Below are 22,011 nucleotides of genomic sequence, written 5' to 3' on the forward strand. Positions count from 1 at the left end.
ACAGGAAGGATCAGCTGTCACACAGGAGGGATCAGCTGTCTCTGACATAGGAGGGATCAGCTGTCACTCACATAGGAGGGAACAGCTGTCACTCATTTAGGAGGATCTGTCACTCATGTAGGAGGACAGCTGTCACAAATGCAGGAGAGATCAGCTGTCACCCATTTAGGAGGAGCAGCTCTTACTCATACAGGAAAGATCAGCTGTCACCCATGTAGAAGATCAGCTGTAAATCTCGGACAGGTTAAGGCTGTGTGTCCCACACATTAGTACTGTGGACACTTTTATAACTACTCCAAGATAGGACAGCCTTGTAGTTTCATTACTTTTCTCTTTCTCAAACTGTCTTCTAGAAGTTCACACTCTTGAACAGACACACAATGATTACCTTCTTCCCTCCGGTCACAAACTGCTTGCAACTGGATCTCACAAAGTGGGGGTGCACAGCAACGATCTGCAAGAGAACAAGGACCCAGCCCTTCTGAGAACAGTTCACTATACACCATGAGCATCATCAATGCCCTAGTGTCAGGCAGTGTGTTCAGCAACATTCTGAATTGACTCAGGACACCAGTCTTCTGCTCTGTGTGAACAGCCAGCTCAGAGTGCTTGGGCCAGGACCACAAACTGATCCCCTTCAAGACCTATTCCACTCTGCAGCAGTGGAAATAGGCTGAGCCTCACCTCTTTCCCTGCCCTTCCCACCCCACAGCTCTCAGGCAGAGTGCTGTCTTCTTCCTCAGGTTACCATCCTCCCTTCCAGAAGTATTCCCTCTCCTTTCCTCCTCTCTCCTACTCATTCTTACCATCCATCAAACACAACGTGCAGAAATTACCTCTACATCTCCTTTCTTTGCCCCCTGTCATGTATCCTTCTGCCTCATTAACAAGACTTTTTGAAGGCAGCATGCTCATTGGGTGGTTCACCTCCCTGACTTGCAATGTACTCCAGGATGACCTCAGTAAAGAGGTCCATAACTTGATAATTATCGGATAGCATACCCCTGAACTGTCTTCCCATCCTCTAACCAGCATGCTATCTTTGGCACTGCTACTGCTTCTATTAGAAGTCTCTCTCTATTGGTCTCTTTTAATGCTGCCCTCTGAATGTCTTCCGGTCCTCCTCAGTCTTCCTTACCATTTTTTTTTTTTAATTTCTGTTGCCTAGGAGTACTTTGGAACTTCTTTTTAGGGTTGTATACTTAAAAACTGGGTATACTCTTAAAATGCCCCCCATCTTACTCAGCTGTGATTATCTACTGTGTCTTTAAAGGAGACTCTCCATCTTGAGGTCCTAAAATTTCCACAGGTTTCTACTGGATGTATTACTGACTTAAATTCAAGACCACATGAGCAATACCCTTATGTGAACTGTCCCTTGTTCCAGTAGATGGCATTCCCACACACCACTGCCAGAGCAAGAACCTGACTCAGCCTCATCAACTCCATTTGTGATCACTCTGATCCAGGATGCCTCTAAGTCTACAAAGGAAAGGCTCTCTCTGCTTACTCTGTTCTATTTAGAATATGTACCATCATTTTTTTATGGAGATCCTGTAACATCTGGAGTCTCTCTTCTCCCATCCCTCCAGTATTCATTCTCAATTATATTTAAACCACCCTCCACTCAGCCTCCTAAAACATGTCAGATCTTATCTCTCCTTCACCTATGGTCAACAAACATTTGAATAAACAAGTGAAAACTAACAAGGTCCACATTCTCTAACAAGTCTAATACTTCAGTGTAACTGTTACTTAAAACTGGTTTTCTGCCTCTTGTCATCAGCCCTGCAATCTATATTGAATATAGTCACTGTAATTATTTTCTTAAGCTTAGCTTAGTTTAAATCACTCTCGTTCTTAAAACACTTGCTAATTTCTCCTTGCCCATTAGATGGAATCCAAATACCTCTGGCTCCGATACAATGCCAGCTCCCACCTTCTTGGACTGTTGTCTTGCCAAATCAGAGCTTGATACAGCATCTAAACTAGATCATTTGCTACTCACTGAACACAGCTTGAACTTCCAGCTTCTGCACTTCTATTCTTCCATGGGGAAAGTCTGCTTCTCAGTGTGACACTACTCACACATTAAAGCTCAAATATCACTCCAAATGAAGCCATCACTCCAAATGAACAGCTAAAAGAGGCTCTTTTCAGTTTGGGGTTCCTTAAAGCTCTTTTTGTATTTTCCAGTCTTTAGTTACAGATTGTGTGTGTGCGCGTGCGCGTTAGTGAGAGAGACTTCACCCATTAGAAGTCTCCAAGCACAGCCTAAGAGCACAATCCCATCATATGCTTCTTGCCACCCTCACAGTACCCAAAGGTATTGGTGTAGCGTAGTGATGAGTGGATCAGAAGTAACAGAATTACCATAATCTCAATCCCCGAGGTGAGAAATTCTTTGAAAAGTTAAAGCTTCCTAATACTTACTTTAATGGGACAGTCAAATGTCTCGTGAAATTCTTCTCCAGAATATAATCCAAAAACCTGCACCTGTAAACAGACCAGGCCTTTCATCACCATAAGAAGACAAAAGCTGCTGAGTCAGCAGAACATACTATCAATAATTTTAGAAAGTAAGAAAGACAAGTAGAACACTTAATAATTCCGAGCCCCTGTAACCACTACTACATATCCAATGAACTCAATCCATTCAGGGAGACAGTAGCTACTGTAATTAAGATTTTATAGGATTCCATCGATAGAGTCCCCACTATTCTACAAATCTGTTTTAGTAAATGGATTCAACTTTTTAAAATGACACAGGTGTGAAAAGCTTATTAATATTCTTTGAATGAATATCTCATTGGCTATTCTTAAAGCAATCATTGTTTTCACCCCTTAAGGAGAACGGAGCTTCTTTCTTGAGTCATACATATATAAATCAGGCACCTAGATCAATGTGGTTGGTATGAGATGAGATAAACTTCATTTACAATCTTACATGGAAAATACTGAGAATATATCAGGGAAAGATGTAAGTTCCTCCTTACCAATTCCTACTTTAAGGCTATTGCAGGCTACTTTATTCATATCTGTATTTTCCATGCAGCTTTGCACATGTTTATGACACAAATCTAACCCTTCAACCATCACCCAAATCAAATCCAAACTGGGTGCAGTAGCATACAGACACAATCCCAGTACCTGGGATGCTGAGAATAGAAGACTATGAATTAAAAGCCAGCCCAGTACATAGAGTAATTTCTAGGAATCCTTTTGTGTCTCTACAGTAAACAACATCTTCATATTAACCACTACCATACAATCTATCACCATGCATAAATAAGTCATGATAAGGTTTAAATTTTATATAAACAGAATCACATATTATCTCACTGGTTCTACTACTGGACATCTTCCTTGCACATTGTCGTATATAGCAGCAGTGAATTTTTATCATTGCTATATAGTATTTCAATGTATCACTAGATCACAATTCATTTCCAGATTGGGGCTGTTATGAATAGCACTGTTATACACAGTCTATAATACCTGCTCAAGGCTAGCGCTCTACCACTTGAGCCACAGCACCACTTTCAGTTTTCTGAGCAGTTTATTGGAGATAAGAGTCTCCTGGATTTTCGTGCCCGGGCTGGCTTTGAACTGTGATCCTCAGATCTCAACCTCCTAGGTAGCTAGAATTACTGGCGTGAGCCACAGGGCACCTGCCTTGTAACTTATACTCTTAACAGCAGAATATGAGAACTCCAGAGGTTCTCAAAGACTTGGAGCTAACTAACAGTATTAGGAGCAATAGAGACCCCAGTGTGATCTCCTACTTAATTAAAAAGTGCAGCTATGCTAACACAACCTGTCTTTCTCTGCATCCACAATGTCACAACAGGTCTTGGGTAAAATCTTAAGTCTATTACTAATTTACATCTCTAAATGCTTCAACAAGCTTCATCTCTGATTATATTCATGGTTAAAATCCCCAGACACTGAGGGCTGGACCCCACCCTAGACAAATTAAATGACTTCAATTTGGGATGAATGCCATTTGTGAAGGCCCCCTAGGGACAATACACAGCCAGAGTTGCCAAACTTGGTCCTCCTGGGGCCCCCAAAAAGGCCTAGTGAGGGATGGGAGTAAACACCACCATGCTTGTTTAACGAACAATTCTGCAGAAAATAAACCACTTGCCTAAAGTTTTAAAAATTGTAATCACAAGACTTAGGACCAGAACTCAGTCCTTAGAAGCCAGTTTTTCTACATGAGATCTTTATATAAGACAGCCTAAAATCTGCAAGTAAGAAAGACATCATTCCACATGAAGGATTAGAAGAGCAGAACAGAACAACAAAGAAAAGTCTTAACTATCTGCCACACTTCTGATATTGAAGCTTCAAGACAATTTGAAACAAAATGAAGCAGATTACTTATTTAGATGGCTATCTTGCCTTCTACCTCCAGACAGTAAGGGTAATTTTTAGAAAACAGTGATGAGCACAAGGACTGAGAGTCAAGTGGAGAAAATTATGAATTGCCAGGGATAAAAGTCCCTTTAAAAGTCATGAGTCCGGGACTGGGAAGGTGGCTCAGTGGTAGAGCGCTTGCCCTGCATGCCTAAGGCCCTGGGTTCGATTCCTCAGCACCACATAAGCAGAAAGAAAAAAGCCGGAAGTGGTGCTGTGGCTCAAGTGGTAGAGCGCTAGCCTTGAGCTGAAGAGCTGAGGGACAGGGCCCAGGCCCAGAGTTCAGGCCCCACAACCGGACTCAAAAAAGAAAAAAAAAAAAGTACAGTGATGAAGAGAATAAGGTGTATTTGCAGAAGAATGAAAAGAACAGAGGATGGCACCAGCACTGCTCTCAGTTGGCAGGCACTACATTCCTCCCTCCTGGGAACTAGTCAGGGCAAAAGTCATGAAACAAGCAAACAAAACCCAAAGGAGTACCTGATGAAGGGAGCAAGTGAGATTAGAATTCAACTCAAAGCTGGGCTCATGCCTTCAATCCAGCACTCTGGAGGCTGAGGCAGGAAGATCAAGAATTTGAGGCCAGAGTGGGCTATATAGCAAAACACTGTCTCAAAAACAAACAACCATGAAACCTAAGCAGAAAACAAGGAAGTCAACTTCTATTCTTGAGCTTGAGTAACACTCTCCTTAACTACAGAGAAATAAACTTTATACAGCGCATCAGCCTCAGAATGGAGGTGGTTTATAAATCCATTGGTGCTTCAGTACATTTCATTAATGTGAAATCCCAGCCTAATGTAAATTAGGAAATGAATATGTGGTGATAAAACACAGTTGATATGCTCCTGAGCAGACCTCCCAACTGCCTGCAGAGGTAAGGTGGGCAGCAGAGTGGGTGGCAGCCCAGGCAGTGGACCACAGGGCTATGCTCTTGCCTCTGGGTGATATTGCCTCTGGCTTCACCAGACTGAATTCCTTTGAAGAATTGAGAATAGATGGAACTGAAGTAATAACCAAAATTGTACCTGAAGTAATACCTCAGTATATGATTCAAAAGGACTTACTACATTCTAGACAAAATGAAGAGATAGCAAAACTAGTCATAACTTAGCACAATTACAAGGAGAATTTATGAATGCTGCTGTCTAAGCTGCAAGGAAGGACAAAACAAACATACTTCTGAGACTTCTTAAAGCAGTAGGCTGCATCAGACATGTCTCCAAAGGGTCAGAAAAAGGCAACAATCATCTCCAAAACTTTGAAAACATTTCCACCAGAATTTTACACTAGAGGCTAGTTTAGATATAAAGGTAGTATATGTGAGAAATGAGAAATAAACCTGGTAGACAATAAACTAAAAAGTTACTTATAAATGTATGTCAGTAAGGTGAACTTGAAAGGTTGCTTATGAACATATGTTAATAAGTTGAAATTGAACATACACATAGATTACATACAATATATACAATGTGGGCATGTATGGATCCCCCAATTTAGAACTCAAAGAAAGCTATGAGAGAAGAAGACCAGAAGTGAGTACCAGCTCAATCAACTATAGTTTAATCAACTGCTAGAATTGCAGCTCTACAAATGAATGCAAACATCAAAGGTCGTTATTGAAATATTGAGAATTGTTTGCTCATGAGTCTTTTTTTTTTTTTTTTTGTAAATTGTGGGGCTTGAACTCTGGGCCTGGGCACTGTCCTTGGGCTCTTCATCTCAAGGCTACCACTTGAGCCACAGAGCCACTTCCAGCTTTTTCTGTTTATGTGGTGCTGAGGAATCGAACCCAGGGCCTCATACATGCAAGGCAAGTACTCTACCACTGAGCCACCTTCCTAGCCCCTCATGAGTCTTAATATAGCAAACAGAGTAAAACTTACAATGGCCCTTCAAAGGTGCATTGGAAAGCAAAAATAAGAAAAGAAAGCTCTAGATATTAGATCAGAAGACCTGTGGCCTTTCTGATTTTATCTTTATGACCATTGTGTCCACATCCTTTTGAACAAGCTCCTCAATTTTCACAATAACGGCTGGTCTATGGTAAGGGCCACTTTACACAACATGTTCACTGTACGATTTTCAGTTCTATTAATGCTAAATAAAATATATAACAAAGTCATTTTTCAAAATATGTCACATCCTTTAAAAAAAAAAACTAAAAATAGACTACCCTATGACTCTACCACTATTGGGTAAATATCCAAAGGAACGTAAGTCAATACAAAAGAAAGACACCTGTATACTTATCATAGTATTGTTCACCACAGTAAAACTATGGAATCAGCCATTGTGCCCAACAATAGATGAATGGATAAAGATGATGTTGTAAAAACGTATTACGGAATATTACATAGCCATAAAAAAGGTAAAATCCTGTCATTTACAAGAAAATGGGTGGACTGGATCATATTGAGCAAGACAAAAAAAACCCTCAAAACAAGATATCATATGTTTTTTCATTCATATTTAGAAGCTAGAACTAAAAGATAATTCATGTATTATTCCTGTATATATGATTAGATAGACAGAACAAAAGTCTAAAGGGACTACTTAGGAGAAGGGAAAGTAGAAGGTAATAAAGAAAGAGGGTGAATAATTTTGAGATATACTGCAACTCAACCAAAGCTGTTATCAATAAGGGCTAGGAGTAGAAGGGAGAGAAACTGGCTCTGTTGGGGGATGAGTACCAGTGAGAGGGAGTTGGACTAAGAGGGTGAGAGAGGATGAAATGGTCAAAATAGACTGCTGGCATGCGTGGAAATACAACTCCACAAAACCTATCACAAGTCTATATAAAAATATAGCAGTGAAAGCCCCTGCTTTTACTGTATTTGATGTTGGTATAATTTGTGGAGGGGAAGGGAAAAACAAATCGTTTAAATAGGAATACAGGTGGACCCATTGTAACAATGAGACGTACAAGTCGCTATGTCAAAAATGAACTTTACAACTTTGGTGGGGGGGAGGAGTGTTGGATGGGGGAGCAGGGGAAGGATGGGATGGGAAGGGGAAACAAAGGAGGAGGCTACAATGCTTGATAAAAAATGTACTCATTATCTTGCTCATGTAATTGTAACTCCTCTGCACAGTATTTTCACAATAAAAAACTATATAGCAGTTCTACATTTTGCTCAAATATGAAACCAGAGGTGTTTGCCCATAGGTGTCATCATTTCACGCATCAGAGTCTTTACACAGTTACAGTCTTTATATTTAGGATCTTTAATAACAACTCTTTAAAGCTCTGAAAGTGTCTCAAAAACATTTGTTTCTGGGGGTGGGAAGGTGGCTCAGTGGTAGAGTGCTTGCCTTGCATGCATGAGGCCTTGGGTTTGATTCCTCAGCACCACATAAACAGAAAAAGCTGGAAGTGGCGCTGTGGCTCAAGTGGTAGAGCGCTAGCCTTGAGCAGAAGAGCTGAGGGACAGCACCCAGTCCCACAGTTCAGGCCCACGACCCTCAAAAAAAAAAAAAGAAAGAAAGAAAAAAAAAGAAAACATTTGTTTCTAACTCCATAAACAAATATTCTTTTTTTTTTTTCCAGGGCTGAAGACCGAACCCAGGGCCTAGCACGCGCCAGGCGGGTGCCCTTCCGCTGGGCTAAACCACCATGCCCCCAAATATTCTTGTTTTAATTAACCTGGTACCATTCTGGAAAGAGTTCCTCAAATTGGAAAAAAAAAAAAAAAGATTACATTTCTTTGCAGTTAAATACTAGGCGCATACATACATTTCAATAGTATGATTGATTTTTCTCAATTTCTGCACAAACCAGCTCCTCTCCCTCATTATCACACTCACCTCAGAATTTCACAAAGTCCTGTAAAACCTGATATGCTTTCAAAGACTTTCTGGGAAACACTAGACTGAGATATAGAAAAAAAATTTCTTATGCATGAACAACAGAGAGAAACGGGTATCTCTTTAACATTGAGTATATTGGTTTTAATTTACTCATTTTCATGGTCCACTGAATTTAGAGCACGTAAAAATATACAATTAGCTTAGGAAATTTCTATTCAGTAAGGAATACATGAGGTTTATAATGACAATGCAATCTCTTCTTAAACTTTTACTTTTCAAAAGTAGCTTAAATACACAGTGCATTAGAATTTTATCATTGCAAACTAACATTACAAAAGACTTCCATTGACTTAAAAACAAAAAAGACATTCTTCTAAGTGGAAAATCAATCACCACAAGCACTAAATGCCACAGCTCAACATCAGCAAGAAGCACTGATAATTGTTAGTTATACACTGCAGAAATGATGTATGTCCTCAGCCAAGGAAGTAGGTGCCAGGATTTTAGAAAACTGTACATATATTGATTTTACATTTATTTAATGTGGCCATTGTAAGACACTTTATTCTTCTGATAAACTATGATTGCTTATCAAAAGATTCTATAATTCAAGAGTAACATTCATAACTTGTGTGTGAAAATGAAAACCACCAGCCCACAGAAATCATGCCCACAAAATCCAATTTTGTGGATTTATGGCAGAGAGGAATTAAACTACTGTCTTGCAGGAGCTGCAGGCCAGTCACTGAAGTCTAAGTGGCACCCAGTAATGATTAAGGTGACATGCCACCCTGCCACAGCTGTTAATCAGCTTAATACTAGTTAGATTATTGACATTCTTGTAATTACTTTTCCTAAGGCACATTTGTGCAAAATATATTTTACTTTAATTATGAGCAATCGGAAGCAAGTCCGATACTCAAAGAAAATAATCAAGGTTCTTTCGATGCAGAGGAATAGGAAGCTGAGTGCAGTTCTGATCACCTGGGGTCAGGCATGATCACAGGCGGCATTGCCAGAGAAGTGGGACCACCTCTCCCCATACCTTGCCATCCTCAGAACACACGCCCATGTGCTCTCCACTCTCATCCAGGCTAATCTGGTTTATCTTCACGGGGCTCTGAAAAACAAACCAAAACCAAAAGGATATGTAAAACCTCAGGAAAAACAGGTACAAACAATAAATGCTTTACTTTATTAACATTCACATGATACAATCAGTAGTTTATCTGTTTACATGCCAGAGTTTATGACATATTTTGTTTTGCAAATAAAAAAATAGTAACATGTTTAACATAACTATAAATGTAGCTTTAGGGTGTATAGTCTAGAATTCCTGTGCCTTTAATATAGTACTCTCCACGTATGGCTATGTAAATTTTAAAAGTACTTATTACAATTAAGTCATTTTCATAAGTCAGTTCTTCATTTGAAATACATGTGTCAGTAGTTCAACAACCACACGTGACTAGGGGCTGCTGAAAAGTCACAGAATTCCCATATTATCTTCTCGATGCAGGAAAATCTATTAGGACAGTGGTGCTATACACCTACAAAGCAGACCCAAAACAGAATGAAGCCAAGAAATCAAGTGCTCAGTGCAAGGTTCTTCATTTCAGCCTATATTTAGGGATGTGTTTCATTTTCCATACACATGTCAGAATGTAAGTACTTCATTCCTGGACTCTGACCAAAAGGTTCATGGTCTGTCCTAACCCTGTCTCAATCACACTGTATCATTTCCAAAGCCTGAATACACCTTCTGTTTCCAATCTTGGAAGACAGTAGACCTCTCAGGATGGTACCCCCACCTCCTAATAAGGAAAATAAATCTACATGAAACTACAGAATAGGTACGTAGAATTACAGAATACATCCTGACATTCTGTCCAAATCCATAGCAACATTTTGTGGCTATACCATACAATGGTCTTCCAAGGACAAACTTATTACACCACCATGCCATTGAACAGAAAGCCTGTGTTGTAGCATATATACACTAGTAACACTGAAACAAATCATGACTATGAGGCAGAACATGCTCTTTCCCTCATCTCTACTGGCAACAGACTTTTTAAAAACTTTTTTTCTGTTAGTGATCAGTATTCATTGATTCATTTCCCTGACGACTAATAAGGGTAAGCATTTTTTCTAAATCTATGGGCCAATTAATTTGATCTTGTATAAAATATGTATAAAATGCTCATTCACATCTTCGGCCCATTTTTCCTTACAAATATGTTTCTTTTTTATGTTCATCCATACATTGTATATCTAGTCTTCTATATTTTTGCAACATGGTATTATATTATTTATTATATTCAAGCCTTTAAATCCTCTCAGAAATCATTTTTTAGAAATAGATATGCATGTAGCCTACTCTTGAAATGTGATTATCATATAATAAATATTTACATACACACTGCCAGGTACAATGGCTCAATGCTATAATTCTAGCTACTTGGAAGGTAGAGGCCAGCTTAAGATCAGACTGGGCCTAAAAATTCATGAGACCTCATCTCAACCAATGACTGAGCATGGTGACATATGCCCATTATCCCAGATACAGAGATAGGTAGCAATGGCATATATATCATCCCTAGCAACACAGGAAAGTACAAGTAGGAAGATTGCAGCCCAGGTCCACCTGGGTACAATGCAAAACCTCCATCTCAAAAATAACCACTACAAAAAGGAGCTAGAGACATGACTCAAGAGGTAAAAGGCCTGCCTAGCAAGCATGGGTCCCCAAATTCAGTACCCAGTACTGCTAAACTTTATGAGTTTTCGTGTTCAATACTGATTTAAGTATAGAATATGTACATACACATTTTGGCATTTGGTAAGGTGTGGCCTGGCCTATTTTCATATTTTCCTTGGCTTTTCTCAAGATTTTAATCTTCTATGCAAATTTTAAAATAAGATGACCTTAGTGTTGCTCAAATTGATGGCTGTAGTTGAATTCTAACTTTGTTTATCCATCAGATCGTGTAACACTGCTGGGAATGCCTCTTTGCCTCTATGAAAAGATGTCACGAGGTCAGGTTTTCCTTTGAAATTTCTGGCCATTCCATTTCAGTCATTTTGCTGGATGGTCCTTATCTCTGATTCTACATCTCAATCAAGTCTTTATTTTTCTTACATTTTTATACTTATCTTAAATACCAGTAATCTTCTCCAGGGAAGAAATGACTTCTAAATCGGTAGCTCCAAACTGAACTCTCCATATTCCTGACCAACATGTAAGATTTACTTATTTATGTTCTAGCATGCATGCCTAACAGGCATTGTAATTAAAATGTATCCTAAAACTAAGATTCTCATCTTTCTTCCTAGAGAGGGTCTTCTTTGTTTTGAGTTCTTAATTGGTGGTGGTGTTTGACAGTACTGGGGTTTGAACTCAGAGCCTTGTGCTTGCTAGGCAGGCACTCTTCTCATTTAAGCCACAACCTCCAGGTCCCTGAGAGACTCTTCGAATGTGGTTTGCATCTCAGTTAATACCTTCTACCTTTCTGCTTGCTCCAGGAAAAAACCTTGGAGACATTTCTTACTCCTAATCTTGTTTCCTACTCTATATTGGATCTGTAGGCAATTCCTGTCATCTTTTCAGGCAAAATTTATCCAGAATGCTCTTTGGCTGATTTTTGAACTGCAGCCTTTCCCAGAAGTCAACCTTTACAAGAGTATAAGAGATTTCCAAGAGGTCAGCGTGTCCTGAATCTGATCACCAAAAGAAGACTCTCCAGCAGAACTCGTGATCTGAAGAACAGTGCTCTCAAATCATGAAGTTAGGATCACTGCAGGTTCAATGTGACCCAATGTTTACAAATATTACCTCGTTTAGACATACATCCTTTAGGACACTCTGAAATATTAGCACCAGTTCTAACTATAAAATATTATTATTAAGTTGCCCCTTTCGATGTTCTGCTAGCTTTCTACAAGTATTTATGGTATTTGTAATCAGAAGATAAATATTTCAAAAACCTGAATAAGCAGCAAACTCATTAATCCCAAAACAAAAAGAAATCAAAATCAAGAGTAACCGTTAAAGCCATCTTTCCAGGGAAATACAGCACATATTTTGATTCTGCATCATCGCTATGCATATTCCATTTACATAAAAATTCTCTAACATTTAATAAAAAATAAGATTTAATAAATAATAGGATTTCAAATTACAATTGTCAGTGGTGCTTGCAACCAGCCTGCATCCATAACCATTGCTCTCGTGCACAAGAACAACTGTCTGACATATCTGCTTCCTCTGTATCTGGAAACAAAGGTACACACACAAGAAAGGAAGCAGGATGCCCACAAGCTTGAAGGGAAACCTGGCAGAAACAGTCAGATCCTGGTTTTCTGTGCCTTTTACTGTAACAGCTGAAGAGCGGAGAGTCCCGCCTCACACACAATTTGAGATGCATATTTGCAAAGGTAGGACACTGCAGCAGACATGAAAAAGGGAAGGGGACCAAAGAAGACCAGAGAGAAATGGTCTCAGCTGTATTTTCCATTAGTTACAATTTTGTTCCTAATGGAGATATGTTTGGAATTCTGGACAATATAAGGGAGTCTGCTCAAAAATCAATAATGTCAAGCTGACAGTATAGAACACATGAAAGTGTTTCCTCAATAGAATAAAGAAAGCAGGAGGGGTGAGGACCAGAACATACCACTAAATCCAAGTCCACTACAGGTGGTCTCAAGTTCTTAAATTTAAAGAAACAGGTACACCTCATGTGATAATCAATTACCTAATAAAAATGCTTGAAATAAACACACTTAGTATGGATTATGCCAGCTCTTCAGTTAGGAATAAATTCATGGTCATTTGAAAAGCTGCTTTTAATGGTGTTCTTCGTGGCAACTTCTTTTCCCCTGACACTGCCCCTCATCCCACCTAAGCTATCGGCCCCCCAACTGTGAACCTAAGAAATCAATCTGCTAATGTATAATTTGTAAGGCTCCTCTGACTAACAAATGGATAATTGATTCCTTCACAAATGCTGCATCCCCATGGACATAGAGTGGAAAGAATAAGAAGCAGGAGACAGGATTTCATTTTCCTGCTCTCAGAGATCCACTGGTTAGCAACCTCACCGCCCAAGGCAGCTGCCTATGCAGCCTTATGCTGTTTAGTCACAGTTAGTGAGCAAGCCACACTTTCACTCCAAGTGTGAAAAGCAAAAGCCTGTCCCTTTGTCCTTGGGGAAGCTCATCTTTCCCTGTACTTTACTCTCTACTGAGGAGACACCCTGGAGGGCTAGCAAGTATCCACAGGGACTGAGAAGCCAATCATAGGTATTTTACAAATCAGCAAAACAAAAACAAAAATGTTCATTTTCTCACTCACTTACTTTAAAACCATCAGGGCCCCATCTTTAACTAAAAACTCTCAACCTTTAGTGTCTGTAAGAGTTAATCTCTACTTTAAAATCCTTCTTTGATTCAAGGCGGGGAATAAACTAAACCACCAAGCAATCTGGAAACCAGGAAACTTTTGTGAAGCTTTCCTGAAAGTCTCAAATTACTACTGGCTTAGTAAGACTAAGAGAAGATCTGTAAGGCTCCAGGTATGTCCTCAGCAGAACTGACCACACTGTTCGTAGCCTTGTGCCCCTGGGTTGCTCCCTTGCACTAGGACAACTGGCTGATGTTCCCATCTCTCAAGTGTCAATTGCTCCAGCCAAAGTCACCAGGACCTTCCTGAGGCTGAAGCAACAGGAGTTCATTCAGCCTTTCTGGGCTTGACTGTTTTGACATTGCCTCCAGCAACCCAGAGAAGCCTGAGTCGGAAGATCACAGCCCAGCATAAAGCAAGACCATACTTTGAAAATAAGTCACCAAGACCTATCATTCGGCCCTGTCAATGTCTCTCTAATCTCTCTCTCCATATAGCTGAAGCAGATGGTCTCCGAATGGGTGTTACTTTCCCAAACAAGCCAACCACACCTGGATTTCCCAAACGTGCCAACCTTTACCTCCAACACCCCATTCACTACACGGCTAACACTGAAGTCGTCCTTCTAAAAGTTAGGAATGCTGTGTCCTGTGTGAAGCACAAACTCCTGAACAAAGTGGCCATACACCTTACTGTTCCTCAGCAGTGTCTGTAGGACTACTATCTCAAGATCACTTATCTTTCTTTCTTGGGGAAAAAAAAAAAAAGCTCTGTGTGTGTGTGTGTGTGTGTGTGTGTGTGTGTGTGAGAGAGAGAGAGAGAGAGAGAGAGAGAGCGTGCATGCACGTGCGTGCGCACATCGGTGCTAGAAATAGATCCCAGGACTTTCCACATTCTGTGTAGGTACACCCCCATTGAGCTACACTCCTAGACTCTATGGATAATGTACAGCTACCCCTTTCACTCTCAAGTCCTGATTTAAATAACTACATGATCATCCTACTGACATTCATTATCTGGCTCCACCTACCTCTCCAGGCCCATTTCTAGCCAGACCCAAAAGATTCCAGCCACGTTGATTCCCTGAAATGTTCTCTTTAACTCCATGTCTTTGGCCTAGAATATGCCTAGCACATCCCTCTTCCACCTTTCTCCCTCCTAGAAAATTCTGTAAACTCAGCAGCTCGCATCCAAAAGCTCAGTGAGGCTGATCAGAAGAATGAGTAAGAAAGAGTCTTTTAGTCTGAGGTTCATCTCATGTAATCACAACCAGGTAAATAAGTAAATGGAAGCTCTAGAAGAAGACAACTAATGAGGAGAATAGATGAAAACAGATGCAGAACTTTGTTGCAATGTCATTTTCCTAAATATAAGAAAAAAATTAAAAACTAGTAAAGCCTCAAAATAAGTACAGTACAAAAAGTTAATGGATGGTCCTCCTGGGCCCCAAGGTTCTCACCATCAACAACTGGGCTTGAGTGGCTGGTAAAGAGCTGCCAGTCCACCCTGCCAATCACGCCTCCGCCATGCCGAGGAAATTCCCTAACTGAAACAAATATTCAAGGCGGTGTCCTCTTTGAAGGTTTTAAAGACCATGTTTAAAGATCACTGAATAAATACAGATATTAATTTGAGGTTCTCTGACTGATAATCCAGCTTTTAACAGGAACTGTTGTTTCTGCAGATGTGGACAGTACTTTATCAAAAGTAGACGATTCCAACTTGAGAAATAATTAGTTAATTCATAGATCAGAATAGTCACTTATTTCCCACAAACAGAGCAGGTTAAGTTGTAAAATGTGGCATAGCTGGTCATGTTACCTGGTTGTGCGGCGATGTGAATGAATACTGTTATTCCATGAACAAGCATTCATCATCAATCATCAGTTTATCCTTTCAGAAGCTTACTCTTAAGTATGTAAGCAAAGCTGATTTCTAAGTGAGAAGTACTTGAGGTAAGGTACATAGTAGTTAAAAACTGAGCATCTCAATATTGCCTTTTTAATATATTACATATCTTCCACTGGAAGTGATATGAGCTACACTGCTAATCCAAGAATTCATAAATACTTCCCAAATATCATAACCTACTCAATTGTACACAATTCCCTCACAGCGATTTCAAAGCTGAAGTGCTTCAAGTAAAGTAGCTTTATGGTTCATGAGAACGGTTACAAAATTAATGTGAATAACAAAGAGGCTTAAAGTATGAACACACTGCCATATTTATACAGATCTCCAGGCAGCCTTAATAAATATTCTAACTTGCCTGGAAAAAAATTAACTTTGGTAGGTATCTTTATTTAACCATTTAATTGTTAATTCCATCCCAATTATGTACAAATCAAAATACCCATAAGGTAATGATTATGCTTTATTTCAATCCAAACTAATATCCTAAAAAGCATTGAAAACAAACTTATCTGGGAGTGAGAGAATTAGAAAGAAGTTTTGAGAAAGAGGCATTCTGTTGGGAAAGAATATAAAACCACTTCCCCTAATCACTATGTCAACACTATTTAATGACTGAGTTTACATTTTTTGCATTTGAGAATGCTTAACATCAGTTTTTGCTAGTCACTCAGATATGCCTAGAGTTTTTTCCCCTTAGCTTTTAAAAATATTTTCTGATAAAAAATGTTTAACTGCTTGCCCTCCAAGAACACAATATATTTAACTGAGATGTTGTAAACTTATACAACCAAAGGCAATGGCCATCTACACCCCCTGTACCTGGTGTCCAAGACCAACAGCCTTGAATGTATGGCTGGCTGGTAGAAGGCTCAGTTATTCACCTGCTGCTCACCCTGCCTGGACACTACAACCTCAGCAGAAGCCGGGCACAGAGAGTCCTTTCTGCCTGCTGAAGACTTATTAGATGGATGTTCGTTTTCTAAATCCTAACAACCTTTAAACTCACAGGGAGGATTTGGAAGGGATTGCCTCCTAAGAAGCTGGCACACTGCTGATTCCCAGAGCTGTTTTCTTTTTGTTAAACTTCATCTCTGCCTATGCCTGCCACAACCCTGTGGACAACAGTAGGAGGGTGACTTGTACACAACACCAGACCTGGAGACAGTTACTCACAATCTGAGCACTAATTACTTCAAGAAAAGGGAAGAAAAGGCTATTAATGAAACACACTGCTTTTTCTTTACACTGTGCTGGACACTAGGAATCTGGTGGTGTATAAAGGACCTGCGGGCCTTGCCCTCATTATGCCTATGAATCATAAATAGTACTTGGGTACCACAGACTCTGTGGTTGTCCTCTGCAGTGAGATGGATGAATAGCAAATCTAGAAATGGAGCTTATAGATAGATAGATATAGATAGACAGATAAATAGACAGATCTATGTCTCTCTCTATACATATACCCACCAAAGATATTTAGGGAGAATGACAGGAAAAGAAAGGCTGTCATCAAGTCATGAAATTATTTTGAGGGAGTCAAGGAGACCAATTCCCTAAAAACTACATTTAACCAAAGAGCAGCGAATATCACGAAACACCCTAAATGACAGGAAGAGAAGTTAAGAAAGTGGACAAACACAACCTGCTGCCTCCAAGAAGTCTGTGGGCACCATCTGTGATCCCACTATTTCCTAATTAGCATACTACATTCCAGACCCTTACATAACTAGGTGCACAAATGAGCTAACCAAGAACAGGAGTTGAGTTTTACTCCTTCCCCATCCCAAGCACATGCTCTGAGACTGTTTGCTAAATGAATAAGAAGCAGCTCCTAAATACAGGAGAAAAAATGTACTTTTCTGCCTGCAGTCAGAAAGGACGACAGCATCCCAGAGAAAACAGAACTCTGAATGTGTTTATGGGCAGAGACAGGAAAGCACATTGAAGCCAGAACCAAAGGACAAAGTGTGGCTACAGAAGGTGCTGTGGTGCAGAGAGGCATGGAGGTGGGAAGCTGAAGTCCTGTATGTGACATCGGAGAGCTGCTTTATTCTAAGGATGTCAAGGAGTCACTGGAGCATTTTCCGTGAGGAGAGGAACAAAATCCCAGCACCACTTGGGGAAGATTACTGGGGAGGCTGTGTGAAGGATGGATTGGCAAAGACATAAAGTGGGGAGATCAGTCAGGTTTTACTGCAATAACCCATGTGAGATTCAATAAAGACTTGAACAAGGGTGGTGGCAATATACAGAACCATCGGAGGAAAGTACAAGCTAAAAGAGCATCAGGCGGATATACAGAGAATAATGGAGGCAGATGAGAGAGATCAAAATCACAGAGCTGGAAGTAAACACTGAAGGCAGAAAGGAATGGAGTCTTGGGGAGAGACAACAGTTACCAGGGGTCTGCAAAGACCATGTCTTAGCAATTAGGCAGAATTATTTTCTCCCCTGGCTTCCATAATTAGATTAAGAAAAAATAGGAGACTTTGTCTTACAAGTCTACTAGATTGCATAAAAAGAAAGTAATGAAAAAGAAAACAAGATTTTCCATCTAATTAAAAGGCTGGCCTTTGGAAAGACCCTACAAGAAACTATGTTGTCTGCCCATGGAGCCAGCACTCAGCAGAGAAAGCCCAACACTGTCTCTTCACTTCCAATAGTAACTCCCAACACACACATTTTCATGTCACATGACCCTTGACCTGAATTATTTAAAGTAACAGTTTGGCATGTTTCAACATGCAAATGAGATTGGCAAAAGGTTGACATGGTAAATATATGACCTCTGCAGCCAAGATTCCCAGAGACGAGACTGTCTAATGCTATAGTTCCAGAACAAAAATCTCATTTTTCCAGAGAACATTTACTAGAGTATCTTTTATTTTTGTGAGAGTCGGGCAAAGAAAGGTAGACCATATAAGTATAAAAAGAATTGTGAAGATATTATGTGCTTTACAATTAGGTCTAAGAACCCCTCTCCCCCCAGGCTGTCCCATCCTAAGGGGGCACCTCTGAGGATGAACTTCATTACCAAACACAACTCAAGAACTTTAACAATGCAGATGCCCACAGGCAGCTCTGTTTAATTTCTCACTCCACAAGTTAACCATTCTGTCAATGATAAAGGTGAAGTCTGTTAGGAGTGAACTCACTTCTGTTTTCAACTCAATAGCAGCAGCAATGGTAACACATTCTAAAAGAAAGTGAAAGTGAAACCTTCATTTTCTATGAATTAGGAAAAATCACGTAACTAAAAAGAGGTGGGACAACTAGTTTAAATAACTGAAACCAAATTATTAAACAAATAGAAAAATGCCTGTTTTTCTAACATAAGAACTTAGCTATACTTTTACCCTAAAAATTACTGTTATAATGCTCTCTGGAATAAAAACACTGCTTTACTAACTTCCAGTTAGATGATTGTCTAAGTAGCTTATTATATCCCAAATGTTCTCAAGCAGCCTACAAGCCCAGCACCCATGACTCACACCTGTAATCCTAGCTACTCACGAGGCTAAAATCTGGAGGATCAATGCTTGGGACCAGCCTGGGCAAAGTCTGCTAAACTCCATTTACAAAATAACCAGCAAAAGCCAATCTGGAAGCCTGGCTCAAGTGGTACAACACCAGCCCAGCAAGTAAGCCAAGTGAGCCTAAGTCCCTGAATTCAATTCCCAGAATCAGAAAAGCATCTTATAAACCAAGTAATAATGTCTCTATTAAAAAAATTTCTGAAGTTGGGCTGGGAAGGTGGCTCACTGGTAGAGTGTTTGCCTTGCATGCATGAGGCCCTGGGTTCGATTCCTCAGCACCACATAAGCAGAAAAAGCCAGAAGTGGTGCTGTGGCTCAAGTGGTAGACCAGGAAAAAAAAAATTCTGAAGTCACTCACAAGATCTACACTGGTCCCACTGTAAGAAACTAGTTACATAATTAAGCAAGTTCTTAAAATACTATTTGTACTGTGTAATAAAAGATACTTAACCCTCCCAAATAATCAAATTAGCTTGGATAAACTACTGACAGTAATAAAGTTGAGATTTTGATGATTAGCTTGATGTAAAAGCAGACACTTTCTTAGAAGTAAACTGTAAGTATTGTCTTCAATGTTGCTAATTTTTAATGTCATTTCTGCTTGTAGACATTGAACTTGTTAATTACAAATACACTGAGAAAGTACACAACCCTCAAGACTAAATAGCCACATTAGTACCCAGAAAAATACAAACTAAATCAATGTATTTTCCATTTTCCAGAAGTCTAAGTGGCAATTAAGTTTGTTGTTGTTGTTGTTGTCAGTCTTGGGGCTTGTACTCTGGGCCTGGGTGCTGTCCCTCGGCTCTTCAGCTCAAGATGAGTACTCTACCACTTGAGCTTCAGCACCACTTCCAGTTTTTGGAGATAAGAGTTTCAGTGACTTTCCTGCCTGGGCTGGCTTTGAACTTCGATCCTCAGATCTCAGCCTCCTGAGTCGCTAGGATTACAGGTGTCAGCCACCAGTGTCCAGCCAAACAGTTTTTTTGTTTTTGTTTTGTGAGTCCTGACCTCTGGGCCTGCGTGCTGCCTCTCAGCTTTTCAGCTCAAGGCTAGTAGCTCTACCATTTGAGCCACAGCACCACTTCTAGCTTTTTTCTGCTTATGTGGTGCTGAGGAATCGAACCCAGAGCCTCATGCACGCAAGGCAAGTACTCTACCACTGAGCCAACTTCCCAGCCTGGCAATTAAGTTTTGAAAGGTAAAACAACAGCCAGTGTTAGTGATGAGTCACAGGACTATGTTCTCAAACTGTGCTGGTTTTAACATAACTTGGCAGAACCTAATTATAGGAGAATCTCAATAGGATCTGACCTAGTCATCTGACCTCCCTGACTTTATTCAGGAAAAACAACTGGTCACAAGATCCCCTAACCCACCCAAGGATGCTCCCTCTCAAATTGTTCCAGGATTTAGCATTACTCCTTCGGTGAAGGGAACACAGCAGTCTTGGCTCTTCAACAACTCTACCACGGAGCAATAACAGACCCGTATTTTTCTTTGAGAATCTTGCTCTGTATTAGGGTGGGACCCATGTATTTTATCACTGAGACACCAAAAATGCCCTAATGTGTTTCACCTTCTATGTGTTCTGGATCTCCCTGCCAAACTATCTCCCCTCCTGAGTATCCACCTCACTTATAATCTATTTCATGCTCTTAGGCATCATTACAAAGTACAACCACAAGGTAGTAAGAGTACCAAGGGTAGTCAGTACAAAGGAAATCTGCAGGCTTTGAGTAACAAAGCCTCATTCTACCTGTCTATTGCTAAGTTTTAAGACTCATTTTCTACAAAGTTCTAATTACTCCAACCCTGACTTTGAAATCATTGGAATGCCAGGGAAATTACCTTCTGTGAAGAAATATTGGGCCTCAACTATTTAAGGGACAGTTACTCAAGAATGATTACCGTAACATTCTGTAAGTATGGTGACGCTTTATTCCAAATGAGAGAAACATTCTTCACATTGTGTATGTTTTCTTAGCCATTTAGATGAATAGATGCCACCAAAGTTATCAAGACATTTAATCCACAAACATGATATTATTTTCAATGCATAAAATCTGGAAGTACGGGGCTGGGAAGGTGGCTCAGTGGTAGAGCGCTTGCCTTGCATGCCAGAGGCCCTGGGTTTGATTCCTTAGCACCACATAAGAAAAAAAAAAAAGCCGGAAATGGCGCTTTGGCTCAAGTGGTAGAGCGCTAGCCTTGAGCTGAAGAGCTGAGGGACAGCGTCCAGGCCCAGAGTTCAGGCCCCACGACTGGACCAAAAAAAAAAAAAAGACCAGGCTCTGCTTCTTAATTAATGATGCCACATCTATAATAGGACTTTACAGATGGTATTTGCTAAGCAGGTACTGTCAGACCAATAGGAAAGCAGGCTTCTTTATTGGAGGTTTTAAGTTTTTTAGGTGTGCTAAAGATTCTTTGAATGAACAGTCATTTCTATTTGACACTGGCCACATGATCAATAAGCCACAAATAGGTAGGCTGCTCCATGGAATAATAAGCATGCACTACTTGTGTTAATTCTCACAGAGACAGTCATGTGCACACAATTCCCTACATGTACACGCAGTAAGTTCAGAGGGGAGAGAATGGGTGATGTGGAGCAACACTCGTGTGGCACTCAACAGTGGAGACACACTGTGAGAGGTATCCTGTTAGGCAACTTCATGGCTGTTGTGACATTACAAAACTCACTTTGACAAACTAGGTTGGCTAGGACAGTTTCAAGAGACACAACCTCACAGGACCAAATAGCCTATGAAGTCCATCCTTAACTGAAATATCCTCATGCGTTACTCAGACAACTTTTATCAATTACTATCACTTTCATCAAGTTTTATGCTGCATACTGTGGACATGGAGAAAAAGTATAAAAAGAAACTATCCTCAACAAGCTAGCTCTCTATGGGGAGA

At 40.1% G+C, this 22,011-nt stretch overlaps 1 protein-coding gene across 1 annotated transcript in view; it reads right to left on the reverse strand.

Annotated features, from left to right (window-relative positions):
• Positions 1–22,011, reverse strand: part of Vps41 (vacuolar protein sorting 41 homolog (S. cerevisiae)) — a 126,723-nt gene that overhangs the window by 67,322 nt on the left and 37,390 nt on the right. Inside the window, exons 5-7 of the mRNA XM_013033002.1 lie at positions 9,278–9,352; positions 2,434–2,496; positions 389–454 (exon numbers count right to left, since the gene is read on the reverse strand). Coding sequence (XP_012888456.1) covers positions 389–454; positions 2,434–2,496; positions 9,278–9,352 — 204 coding nt within the window. The remainder of the gene's footprint in view (positions 1–388; positions 455–2,433; positions 2,497–9,277; positions 9,353–22,011) is intronic.

The sequence above is a fragment of the Dipodomys ordii genome, unplaced genomic scaffold (genome assembly GCF_000151885.1).
Source record: "Dipodomys ordii isolate 6190 unplaced genomic scaffold, Dord_2.0 Scaffold161, whole genome shotgun sequence".
NCBI classification, from domain to species: Eukaryota; Metazoa; Chordata; class Mammalia; order Rodentia; family Heteromyidae; genus Dipodomys; species Dipodomys ordii.